The sequence below is a fragment of the Castanea sativa genome, chromosome 1 (assembly GCF_040712315.1).
Source record: "Castanea sativa cultivar Marrone di Chiusa Pesio chromosome 1, ASM4071231v1".
NCBI classification, from domain to species: domain Eukaryota; kingdom Viridiplantae; phylum Streptophyta; class Magnoliopsida; order Fagales; family Fagaceae; genus Castanea; species Castanea sativa.
This window is the reverse complement of record NC_134013.1, coordinates 1,596,440-1,609,917: the sequence shown is the minus strand read 5'-3', so window position 1 is coordinate 1,609,917 and position 13,478 is coordinate 1,596,440. Positions and strand designations below refer to the sequence as shown.

General features: G+C 34.9%; 1 protein-coding gene across 8 annotated transcripts; it reads left to right on the top strand.

Moving 5' to 3' along the window:
- The first annotated feature begins 4,694 nt into the window (after positions 1-4,694).
- LOC142621653 (disease resistance protein RGA2-like) lies at positions 4,695-13,321 on the top strand. Of its 8 annotated transcripts, none has more exons than XM_075794976.1 (12): positions 4,696-8,416; positions 8,554-8,683; positions 8,771-8,837; positions 9,083-9,229; positions 9,410-9,588; positions 9,676-9,765; positions 10,000-10,928; positions 11,186-11,262; positions 11,405-11,594; positions 11,670-11,820; positions 11,962-12,068; positions 12,566-13,321. In XM_075794976.1, the coding sequence occupies exon 1, from the start codon at positions 4,776-4,778 to the stop codon at positions 8,376-8,378; it is 3,603 nt and encodes a 1,200-aa protein (XP_075651091.1). In that variant the 5' UTR covers positions 4,696-4,775; the 3' UTR covers positions 8,379-8,416; positions 8,554-8,683; positions 8,771-8,837; positions 9,083-9,229; positions 9,410-9,588; positions 9,676-9,765; positions 10,000-10,928; positions 11,186-11,262; positions 11,405-11,594; positions 11,670-11,820; positions 11,962-12,068; positions 12,566-13,321. The 8 variants fall into 8 exon arrangements, with proteins under 8 accessions (XP_075651094.1, XP_075651091.1, XP_075651089.1 ...); XM_075794974.1 differs by having other exon boundaries at positions 9,410-9,765; positions 10,000-10,177; positions 10,484-10,928; XM_075794978.1 differs by having other exon boundaries at positions 9,410-9,765; positions 10,000-10,780; positions 10,899-10,928.
- Positions 13,322-13,478: the final 157 nt, after the last annotated feature.

The window sequence follows — 13,478 nt, the reverse complement described above, 5'->3', positions numbered from 1 at the left end:
TCAAGCTCCACATTACTGAGCTTCTTGGTGGCTAACCTATACAACTTCTCATGTTTTTTCCAAACCTTGTACAGCTTTGAATAGGCTGTGTGGATGTCATCTTGCTCATCCATCTTCCCAAATTTTGATTCCACCAAGTTTTCTTCTTCATCCACATCTTCTACAATCCCCTCAATAGGATTTACACTGGCGGTGAAGGTATTTAGGATTTTGTCATCTTCATTTTCGGGATTAACCTCAGGTTTTGTGTTGCTCAAAGTTGCTGCAAGTGCCTTACTTTTCCCAATGAACTTAAGATAGGTAGGGCACTCTTGTTTCATGTGACTGAAACCTTGACACCCGAAACACTTAGGTCCTAAGGGAACAGTCTACTGACCACCATCCCTAGTATCATTTTTTCCTTTGTCTTAGCTTTTAGACTGAGAAGAACTTGATTGCCTACGGTCCTTGTCAAAACCCTTTACATTGGCATTCTTCATGAACTTCTTGAACTGTTTGGTGATGTAGGACTTCATTTTAGAATCTTCATCGTCAGAAGACTCATCAATGTCACTGCTCTTGGCCTTTAGTGTCATGCTCTTGCTCTTGCTTGACTTCTCGAGCCTAAACAAACCCAACTCATACGTCTGCAGATTTCCAACAAGCCCTGTCAAAGGAATCTTGTCAATATCCTTTGATTCCTCAATGACGGTGATCTTGATATGAAATCTCTCGGGCAAATATCTGAGCACCTTTCTCACAATCTTGGGTTCATGAATGGTTTTTCCAAGATTAAAAGCCGAGTTCACTATGTCCTTAAGCCTGGCATAGAACTCATCAAGTGACTCATCCTCCTCCATCTTGATTTCTTCAAAGCTAATAATGAGCCTCTGAAGTTTCGAATCCTTGACAATCTTGGTTCCTTCATAGGTTGTCTGGAGAATGGTCCACGTCTCTTTTGCAATTTCAGTGGAGGGGATCTTCTTAAACTCCTCATTTGTGACCGCACTGAATAAAGCATTCAGTGCCATGCTGTTGAAGTTTGCCACCTTGATCTTTGCATCATCCCAGTCGGCCGACGCTTCCTTCGGCTTGGTCCAGCCTATCTCCACTGCTTGCCACACCTTCTCATTATCTAAGGACTGCAAGAAAGCTCTTATGCATATTTTTCAGTATGCATAGTTAGTTCCATAAAATAAAGGAGGTACAATAAGTGACTGCCCTCTATGACAAATAGGAGTTAATGGATCTCACAGCAAATATTAAACCCTAATCAGAGTATGCCTGCTCTGATATCACTTAATAGGCCAAAAATGTATTGACCCATTGTGATAAATTAACTAATTAATTAGTCAAGTGAATTAATTAGGTTCAATTACATGTAATGAGCGTGGTAGCACAAACAAATCACCAAATAACTAAATATGTAGTGGAAATTAAATAGCATGGTGATTTGTTTACGAATAAGAAAAACCTACACGATAAAAACTCCACCGGGTGATTTTAAGGTCACCACTACCAAAAATCCACTATTATCAAAACAAGCGGTTACAAGTAAAGGAATCTCAGTACCTTATACCAATCTACAGTTGAACCCTTACCCCCAATACCCAATTTGACTTGTTCTGTAATGACAATCTCTCCTTGTATTGCACTGTTCCTAGTATGTGACTAACCAAAAGATGCGCGGATCCCAGTACGCGATTTGATCACCAACTTGAGAAGGATGTTGGTTGCAAAGTTCTTCAATTCATCACACGATGAAAATCATGAAGTTGCTTGGTCACAAAACCCTATTGTGTATAAACATAACAACTTCTTCAAGAACTAGGGCAAACTAAGTTTATGGTCACACTTGTGGAATTATGCTCTTGTGCAATTGTGCTCTTGACTGTGCAACCTGATACAGCCCTTAAAATAATCCTTATATATGTTTAGGGTTGTGAGAAAAGAAAGTTCAAACACATACTCACGGATTGGATGAAAAACAATCCTGAAAAATTGAGTTTCATAAATCTCGATAGATAGCCATCTATCAAGCTAGCTATCGAGCCATGAGTTTCAGCAGCTTTTAAACCTCGATAGATACTAGCTGTCGAGTTAGCTATCGAGATTTAAAATCCAACACTTCTTCACTTGATTCTTGGACAGACTTGCATGGCTTTAACACTTGAACTTGAAAAAATATTTCTTGAAGTATTAATCACATCCTAGATTTACCCAAATACAAGTAAAGTACGTTTTGTCAAAGGATTAGTCAATACATAAAAATGTTGACATATGTTCCTAACATCAAATCACATATGTCATAACACTAACATCATTCATTCAAATACTTGTTTATTATTTTCTTAAAGTATCACTAATCACATTCATTGATACATTGTTTGTAAGTTTTTTGTAGTCAAATTTGTTAAAGCTTTAGCATTTCTTTAACAAAAAAAAAATAATAATAAATAAATATATATATATATATATATATATATATATATATATATATATTACAAGATAAAAATAATGGATTTTTGTTTTAAAAAAATTATGACATTAAAAACTAGTTAAATATTATTTAAGTATTAACAAAAAAGTCACACTTAAATATATTGACTTAGGCCTCAAAGTTTGTTGGGCCGCCTCTACTTAAAGTCACAATCTTTTCTTAGACAACTATTGTTTTCTCTTAATTTCGTAGCTCATAAAAACATAAATATCCTTTTGCAGGTAATATTGGATGGTTTTGAAGATATAACACCCTGGTATGCAAAATAGAGAAGCATTCTCAAGAATTCTCTTCGTTTAGACTCATTCCAACTCAACGAAACTAATAGAAATGTTGGTTGCTCATTCCATATGTTGCTTTAAGTGGCCACTCTGAGAAGTGAAGTACACACATGAAATGATGCGAAAAGACTAATCCTTATATATTTATTTTTTTGATAATCAAAGACTAATGCTTATAAATGCTGGGGGATGTTGGATTCTATATGTTTAAATATTATACATCTTTTAGGTAGAACACAAAAAGGACACCTTTGTAATTTTATTCTTAGAAAATGAGTATTATTCAAATATATTATTTTTTGGGTGAAGAGATGTAGCACAAAAAATTAATTAACATACCAATAAAAGCATAAATCTCATCACACTTCTGTATATTTTTGTAAATGGAAAATGCAATAACTTTGAATTGAAATAAATAGAAAGTATTGACATTCAAAAAATAAATAAATAGAAACCTCTGGGCACATGCCTACGAATATGACAGTGTACAATAATGAACACTTCACGTTATTTTAATTAAATTTTTTAGTCCAAAAAATGCGTATAGCAACAAGAGATTCCCAAAGAATATATTTAAGACATACTTAAAGAAAGTTATGATGACGTGCAAGAACTGAAAAGGAATTTTTCCTCAATTTTGCATTGCCCTTTTTTTTTTTTTTTTTTGATTGAGACATTGGCCTTATTCTGCCGTGCCTCAAATGCGTATAGCAACAAGAGATTCCCAAAGAATATATTTAAGACATACTTAAAGAAAGTTATGATGACGTGCAAGAAACTGAAAAGGAATTTTTCCTCAATTTTGCATTGCCCTTTTTTCTTTTTCTTTTTTCTTTTTGGTTGAGACATTGGCCTTATTCTGCCGTGCCTCAAATGCGTATAGCAACAAGAGATTCCCAAAGAATATATTTAAGACATACTTAAAGAAAGTTATGATGACGTGCAAGAAACTGAAAAGGAATTTTTCCTCAAAAATTTTTTTTTTTTGGTTGAGACATTGGCCTTATTCTGCCGTGCCTCAATTTACCTATTGAAATTACATAGTATATGTTAGAAGCAAAAAACTAGCCTCTTTGTAGAGTGTTTATCAAACTGCTAAAATTGTACTAAAATCACTTGCAAAATGGTATAATCACACTGCACTGCAAGTAACGGTGCACCGCACCGCACCATGTGGTGCAGTGCAGTTTGTGATTTTATAATAAGAAAACCGCACTGCACCGCACCCTCACTATATATTAAGAGCAAAATTTATGTACAGTACTTAGGTCCTGTTCCTTAGATTCCCATTTTAAAATTCTACCATGTGAATTTTTTCTTATGGAAAGGAAGTGTATTTTTTATGATGACGACCTAGCACATGGTTTTGTCCCCGCACAGAATTAGATAGGTAAGTGTGTTTGCATAGGATTTATTGTCAAAAATTAAAAACTGAAAATATTATAATAAAATAATTTTTAAATGTGTGCATAGTATGTAAGACTTATTTTTAATATTTTTTTGAAAAAGTACTTAAAGTTCTAGTAAACCGTCCATAAATAGTACCTATGGTCTCTGTACAGTAACTCTATGTGTATAAACAGTATCTATTACTGTTCATGCATTGGAGAAAAAAAAAAGAAAAATGAAAAACGAAAACGCCGCATAGTCCGTTTGGATAGAACTTATTTTGCTGAAACTGGAAACTGAAAACACTGTAGTAAAATAATTTTTAAATATATGAATAGTTTTGTGGGACTCATTTTTAATAAAAAAATTGTTAAAAAATAAAATTTGTAAGACCTATAAACAGTATATTTGTATACTATTTATGGTTGAAAAGTCAAAATAAATTGCTGGGTTAAAAAAAAACAAAAAAAAAACAAAAACATAGACGCACAAACGGCAGATCCAAACGCCCTCTTCAAAAGGAAGCACCAAAACGTGGATCCAAACACATTCGTACAATCCTAATTCCTCTATATTATCCAGTACTTCCGGCTTATTTCTGACTTTTACCCAAGTACTAAGAAAACATGGCTGCAGAAACTTTCATTATCGATGTTGCTAAGGGAATTCTAAGCAAGCTGATTCCGTTTGTTACTGACCAGATCAAGCTTGCTTGGAATTTCGAGGAGGAGCTGACAAAGTTTTACAGGTCTGCAAATATGATTCATGCTGTGCTGGCTGATGCAAACTTATCGGAAGTGACAAAAGAGTCTCTGAGGCTTTGGCTACAGGATCTTGGAGATGTTGCTTCTGATGCTGATGAGGTGATGGACGAGGTTGCTTATGAGAATCTCCGGCAAGAGGTAGAGATCCAAAACCAAATGAATAATAAGGTACGCTCCTTCTTTACATCTTCAAACCCTGTGATATTTCGAAACAAGATAGCCAACAAAGTTAAGAGTATTGGTGAATCCCTAAGAAGGATTAATTCTGAAGCGAGTAATTTTCGACTTAACTTTGAAAAACCAGAACCTAAGATTCTTCACAACCGAGAGACAGACTCCTATCTTGATCATTCCAAAATTGTAACTAGGGGAGATCACATCACAAAAATTGTGAACTTGTTGCTTGGAGCAACCAATCAACAACTCTCAGTCATTCCTATAGTAGGAATGGCAGGTTTGGGAAAGACAACTTTAGCAAAACAAGTGTACAATCATAAGAAAGTGGAGAGACATTTTGATGAAAGAATATGGGTATGTGTCTCAGATGATTTTGATGATAAAAAGATTTTGAAACAGATTTTTGAATCCCTTACCCATGAATCAAGTAAATTAGAAAATAAGAATGCAATACTTGAATCTCTTCAAATACAATTGCAAGCTAAAAGATATCTTCTCATACTTGATGATATATGGCATGAAAAACATCAAGCATTGTCTACTTTAATGAGTCGTTTGTCAGGAATTAGTTCAGACCCTGGAAATTGCATTATTGTAACAACTCGTAAAGACAAGGTGGCAAACATCATGGAAACACTTCCTCGATGTAACTTGGGAAAACTATCGAAAGATGAATGTTGGTCCATAATCAAGAAAATAGTATCAAAAGGTAAAAACATTCCATTGTCTCCTGATTTGGAGACTATTGGAAGGAACATTGCTAAAAAATGTGGAGGGGTTCCATTGGTAGCAAAAATTTTAGGAGGGACGATGTTACATGACATGGAGGAAAGCAAGTGGTTGGAGATTCAAAATAGTGAAGTTTGGAATTATCTACATGATGGCAATGAAATGCTACCAATATTAAAATTAAGCTATGATCATCTTCCATCACTTGAAGTTAAAAAATGCTTTGCATATTGTTCAATTTTTCCTAAAGATTATGAGATTAAAAAGGTAGAATTAATTCAGTTTTGGATGGCTGAAGGGTTCCTTCAACAATCTCAAAGAAGCAGTTTGGAGGCTATTGGTAACGACTATTTTAATATCTTGTTAAAGAATTCCTTATTCCAAGATGTGGAAAAAGATATATATGATGATATTACGAGTTGTAAGATGCATGATTTGGTACACGATCTTGCCCTATCTATTTCAAATTTTGAAACTTTGACTTTGAAGGAGAATTCAAGCAATGATATGAATCATGTACGACATTTAGTAGTCCAATATGATTGGGAACCATTACAAAGAAATCCATTTTCAAAAGATAGTGTTCGGAGATTGCGTACACTTATTTCAAGCAAAGCTATTGGAAACTTCTCTAATTTTAAATGCTTGCGTGTTCTAAAATTATCTGGGCATAGCATAACAGAGTTATCAGATTCAATTGGTTGCTTAGTACACTTGAGGCTTCTCCACATCTTAAGGACTGAGATCAAAGCATTACCAAAGTCCATCAACAAGCTCTACCATCTGCAAACTTTAAGACTTCAACGGTGCCGTAGTCTTGAAGGGCTTCCAGAAGATCTCAAAAAATTACTTAACTTGAGGCATATTTATGTCGATAGTTCTTCTCGCATCCAGCAAATGCCGAAAGATATGGGGGAGTTGAAATTTCTACAAACATTGCCATTTTTCATCGTAGGTCAAGATAAAGGACATACGATCAAAGAATTGGGGCGTTTGAATCAACTTAGTGGAAAATTAGACATCAAGAGTCTAGAGAATGTGGAAGATGAAGAAGAAGCTAAAAGTGCAAATTTAGTAGAAATGACCAAGATAAACCAATTAGGATTTCACTGGAGTGATAATTCAGAAAGAGAAGTCAACCGCCATAAAGAAGAAAAAGTGTTGGAAGGCCTCTATCCTCATCAAAATTTGAAATCCTTGACAATCAATGGCTTTGGTGGAAAGAAATTCCCATCATGGATGTTATCAAGTCGTAATGCCAGGCGTGCTTTGTCGCTTTTCAAGAATTTGATCAAGATCAATTTAAATCAGTGCAAAAATTGTGAAAAAGTTCCCACCCTTGGGCACCTACCCTGCCTCAAGACTCTTGAAATAGTGGGAATGAATAATGTGAAATGCATTGGAGTTGAGTTTTACGGCAAGTACAGTGAAGTATTGTTCCCGGCATTAACAAGACTCACGTTTAGTCATTTATGCAAACTAGTGGAATGGAAGGATGCTCTGGAGGTGACATCAGCAAGAAATGTGTTTCCTTGCCTTGAGAAGTTGGTCATTGAAGAGTGTCCTCAACTGAAGATTGCCCCATGTCATTTTCCGTCTCTACAGATATTAAAGGTTTCTAGAATCTGCAACACGGGATTGATAGGGATTTGCAGCGATCGTACCACCACACTCACGTCCGTCCATATTTCTAAAGTGTCAAATCTTGATCTTGTGCCAGAGCAGCTTTTATGTACCTCTCTCCAATCACTCAAGATAATAAAATGTGGGAAACTGAGTTTTATATCGCACGACTTGCAACCCCTCGATTCCCTTGAGGAGTTGGAAGTACGTGGTTGTCTTAAACTGGAGCGTTTTCCACGTATAAAAGGTATCGCACCCCTTCTTCAAGTCCTAAGGATATCAGAGTGTGGAGTTAAAGTTCTACCCAGTGGGCTAGAATCATGTAAGTCTCTTTCACTATTGAAGATAAGCGATTGTCCTAATCTGAAATCACTTCCCAACCTACAAGGATTTCGTTCTCTTGCCACTTTAGAGATCTCCGATTGTCCTGAACTCAAATCAATTCCCGATCTAGGAGAGTTGTGCTCTCTTACCGTGTTAAAAATTTTCGATTGCAGCAAGTTGAAGTGTCTGCCTATGGGATTATTAAAGTGCTTGAAGACTTTGGTGATTGGAGGGTATTGTGAGACGCTGGATGCTTTTCCCTGTCTCAATTCCACCCAACAGTGTCATAGGACGCTCGAAGTTCTAGAATTGATAGGGTGGGCTAGACTCGACTCTCTCCCAAACAAAATTCAACGTTTCACTTCCCTTACAACTCTGAAGATATGTGAATTTGATAGAATAAGAGCTTTGCCTGAGTGGTTGGGCAACTTTTCTTCTCTTCAAGAACTCTATCTAAATCGATGCAACAAACTAGAGTATCTACCCACTGCCTTGAAAAGCCTCACCAAATTAGAAAAGCTAAAAATTCGAAAATGCTCCAAATTAGAGGAAAGATATGAAAATGAGATCGTGGAAGAGTTATTCAAGATTGACCAAATTCCAAATATCTGAGCTTGTTGCAATGCAGATTAATCCAACACAGACAAGCAGTAAGTTTTCTGATACCTCAAATCCTCTTCTTATATACTCTCCCTAATTTCTTTATTCCTCTATTCACTCTCCATATATATATATACACCTTATTCTCTGTTCAGAAGAATAAAAAAATTCGAATTATGTCTTCTAGAGTTGCAAACGATATTCAAGAGCTCCTTGCGATGCATCACCAAAGTAGAGAAGCCACCAATTTTCAGCACCCCTAATCACAGAAAAATGGCCCAACATTGCCCATATTCCAATTATACAGAAATAATGTGGTAATTCCATCTAAACCTGATCTCCTCCTCTTCTTCTCTTGTAAACCTTTTTTTTGAGGAACCAAATATAAAATGATGTGTTTGTAGGTTATTCTGTGGTTGTTATGCAAGTTGGGAAAGAACTGAAATGCATTAATGTGCAAAACAAGTTCAGGTACTTCAATTTTTCTTTTTCCCAATGCATTTTCTTTTTTCTTTTTCCAACATAACGGAATGCAAGGGAAATTCAATAAAAATATCTTTGTTTATATATCATGGAAAAGTAATAATTCATTTGCATGATATTGATATGAGCAATCTATTGTTGAAGTGCTTCATCCAACATTCAAGTTTATAATAGTGTAGCTGTAGATTTGTAGTTCACATTCACAGTCTTAGCATGTATTATGCAATTATCAGGTCCAATGGGAGCATTACTTTGTACCATCATCGTGCTTCTAATCTATCATTGTTCCATGATACAGTGGTCGGCTGTTAATTGATTGGTTGTAGGTTTGAATCCTACTTGGGGAGATTTAATTCATTCAATATGACCATTAATGATAGGTAACTTGTTCCTGTGTCTTTGTTTCTATTGCATTCTATACCAACAATAAGCATGATATCTAATCTATAAAATCAAGATTTATAACATCTGCCACTTTTAAAAAAATTTGTGAGAGAAAAAAAAAGCTAAGGATCTTAAATGGTTCAAACTTTAATGCCTAATCACATTCTTAATTGAAGGCATCATATTTTGATGATCTTAAAGCTTTGTTGGACTGGTGGGGCAACTTTTCCTTTCCTGAAGAGCTGAATTTTAGGGTACAAGATTGCTAATTTCTGGAGAAGATTATGGAAGAAGTGCAATCCATTTCAATAGAGATGCTCTCTGTTGTTAGCTAAGTGGAAGGTCTACTAAAGTGGTTGGAAATTTATTAGAATTTACCCACCTGATGCTCACTTTACAAAAAATGAAAAAAAGCTGCATATTTCATATTGTTTGCTGCCAGAGTGGTTAGATAACAGACATAGACATTCCAAGAATTGTGTTATGCCAGGGTGTTAATTTGATTCCTATCTTGATGAAGTTCATTAAAATTGTGAGTTTCCTCCAATCTCATGTTCTTCTCGTCTGATGTCTCCCTCTTAACTAAACGTAACCTTCAGATTTCTCTATTTCGTGTTCTATTTACTAGATTTCTTGATATTATAAAACTGTGATTACAATGAAATGGAACAAAATGACTGTATTCGCGAAGATAATTGAAGTTAATAAGTCAGGCACCATCCTTTATCTTCTATCATTCCACCTTTAATTCGTTCTTCTTTGTTAGGTTCAAATTTTGGGACAAATTGATTGCAAACGGAGCTTGAGGACCTTGCGCATGTTATGATTGTCATTGAAGTTTGATTTTTTCTTATGCATTTTCTATGTATTGGAATGAAATTTTGCACGTTGGAGACTCTCTTTCACACTTCAAGACTACAGATGAGCTCAATGATGGATATTTGGTAAATTGTAATGAATGTTTTATATCTACTTTTGGTTTATGTGCAGTTGTATTGTTGTTTTCATTAGATAGTAATCCCAAGCATGACTATTATGGTATAATGCCTCGTGTGTTTGGACTGAAGATCGATTTTTGTTGGACAAGGCATGCTTAGGGATTTTATGCCTGACTCAAGCCTCTGTCTCATCTACTTCAACACACAGCACCATAATATTTAAAAGTTAAAGCAACAGAATTAGAAAGAACGAGATTTTTTGCTTCTATAGTTGGGGAACCTTTCATTTATACATCATCTTTCTGTTAACAGTTGCAAGAAGCCAGAATATCTACCAGCACTGGATTTGGTGCAGTGCCTCATCAAATTATGGATGCCAGTTCTTTTTCAATGTTTTAATAAAAAGTCACATTTGATCAACAGGCTCTCAATCTATTGCATTCCCTTCAAACACCAAGTAGCTGACAAATGGTTTGAGCAAAAAACACAGTGAAATTCTTTCATTTGACTTGTCTGTAAATGTCCCCAAGAAAGAAGGGCAACTTGAGATTCAAATCAAAGAGAGCGTCTTTTCATTTTATGTCTGTTATCAAGTTCACACAATTTCTGGTAAGCCATATTACTTTTTGTGACTTTCTTCCTCCTCTTCTTCTTCTTAACCTCTGTGAAATTTCTGGTTGCTGACCAATTGGAAAAATATTGCATCTATATCTGAAATGTTTACAAGCACTACCTTTGTCAACCAACAAAATATCAGGTGAGTCTTCTAGCTTTTACGTCACGGTTTCTTCCATCTCTTATGTACTTGGAAATGTATCTTTTTTGCAAAATATTGGATCTTTTTTGTTTGTTTGTTTATATATAAACCATTGTTTCAGCAACATCTGAACTTTACTGCACGCTAATGTATATATCTAGTGAAAAGCTATCTTACATGTTGATTGATTGTCAAAATAATTTCTTCTTCATATCTTTCTGGCTTCGATTAATGTCAGTTTTGTTCTTCTCTTCTAGTAAGCTTTGCCTTAACAAAAAGGCCGATTTGTTTGGATGCTCCAATTCATGCACATGTTGGAAGAACAGTTCTTAAGGTAATGGACATATATAACTTTTATTGGCTATTATTCAAATTACCATTTGGTTTAGAATTTCGTTTTTTTATTATTTGGTTTAGATAAGGTAAGTCACGTATGAGTTTTATGGATATAAAAATAGTGAATGACCACTCTGCAGAGAGATTTTGATGACTCCCCTAACCGATTAGAAGAGGGCAAGATCCAAGACATACTCCAACAATGTGGCAGGATGGCATATTCTTGTTTCAATTGGGCCATTATAGTTACAATGAATATGCCACTTGAGAAGCTGCACCTATTCACGAGTATGGTGGCTTCTTAGAGGTTTTTTGAATTTCTACATTTCGGTAAGCTGTGTTTCTTGTGAATAAGTTGGTTAGATTCCTTGACATGGAGGATGCTAACTAAAATTAGCTACACAGGTTCCTTCCATGCCCTATATATATACTAAACAAGGAATCTTTTCTACAAAACAGAATTCCTAATAGTTCATCCACCTATCATATTTTATTCTGTTATCATGGCCTCACCTAGAGCCCTTGTTCCAGTGACTTCACTTCAAAGCTTGCTAAGGTCTGAATCTGATGGTTAGCCATCTTGCACACTTGATTGATTATCAAAATAGTTTCATAGAAAATTACTTTTACATATATCTGCCCAGAGCAATTTAAAAATACCAGCTTCAGTTAATAGATTTTTACATGTCTGTTACAGCCTTCTCCTCTTCTCAATCTTATTGTCTCAAGTAAGAGGCTAACCTATTTGGGTGCTCCTATATATACAAAAATTTGAAGGATACTAGCCTACAGTGAGTGGATAAGGTAATGAACATGTCTCTATAAGTTGACTTTTATTTGCAATTATTCAATTAGTACCATTTGGTTTTTAAATTAATTGTATTATTCAGAAATGTGACTTAAAAACTTATATTAATTAAGTCAGCCATGACAAAAATATCATACTGTGCTATTATACAATTTTAGTACCCATCTGTATACTTCCTGTATAGTTTGGGTGATTCTATTTTGGTTTCAATCAAGTTTATTACTTATCAAAAAAAAAAGTTGCACTTCGTATGCTAAAAACCATTTTTTCAATGATAAGTTGAAGCAAGATACAGTATGTAGTTTTCCTGAAAATCAAACATGCATGAATGTTAAAGCTAAACTGCTTACATAAACTAATTTTGCAGTCTACTCAATAAGTAGCGGTGATTGTTGCTAATTCTGTTACTTTATCTTGTAGCCTAAACATCCCACTAACAAATTTAATTTATTCTTCCCATGGCTAAATTTATGTTGAATATTTGTTTATACAGGTCCTGAAGTTGACAAATTTGCTGGGTATATGTAACTTCACTAGCTGATAAGAGTAGTTGAAAGAGTTGGATACTCTTAAGTGCCATTCTGTTCTTCAATTCCTTGGGCTGGTATCTTGCGGAACACTAAAAGCTAATTGCATCTGAATATGAAGTGTGGTTGGTAGTGGAGAAATCATTGCTTCCTAATCTGTCAAGCTCGACCGATCGAAGAGAAGCCTCAACCAATCAAAATGCAATTTGCAGAATTTTAAATAAAACCCAACAGCCTGCGAAACATTTAGGGTTTGAGTCCAACATTACTAGAATAAAAGGAAAAAACCCTAATACACGTTTTTCTAGTCTTGAGAGTTACTCTTGTGATATCTATGAGGTTTTGTACCTTCTAACTCTATCAAGCATCTATCGGAGATCAAATCCATATTGCTAGAACTGGTGGAGTAAAGTTGCAGATCAACCTTCAGCTATCAAGCGCACTGAAGATCAAAGCATGAACTGGAGGTTCATGTGAGAGAAGATCCAGATCAAAGAAGTTAGATGAGTTCAAAGCCCAGTTTGGTAATTGTGTTAGATTTACTATGAATTGATATTCTTATTTGTAAATATCAATTTAATATAGTGGATTGTTCTCTTGGGATAGTTCCCCCCAGGTTTTTTACCTTGAAACGAGTTGTTTCATTGGTTTTCCTGGGTCATCACATCTTCTGTCTTTTAGATTTCAGTTGTGTATGTTATATGTGATAAATGTTTAACTTAGATCTGAATAATTAACCTAAGTAACAACTTGGCTAACAAATTAGGTTAAACATATTGTGTTTTTTAGGGGTCTAAAACTTAATAGTATTTATATTGATACAGGTCCAAAAAATCATAACAAGATTGCCTTCTTTTTTATTGGTATAACAAGTAAGGT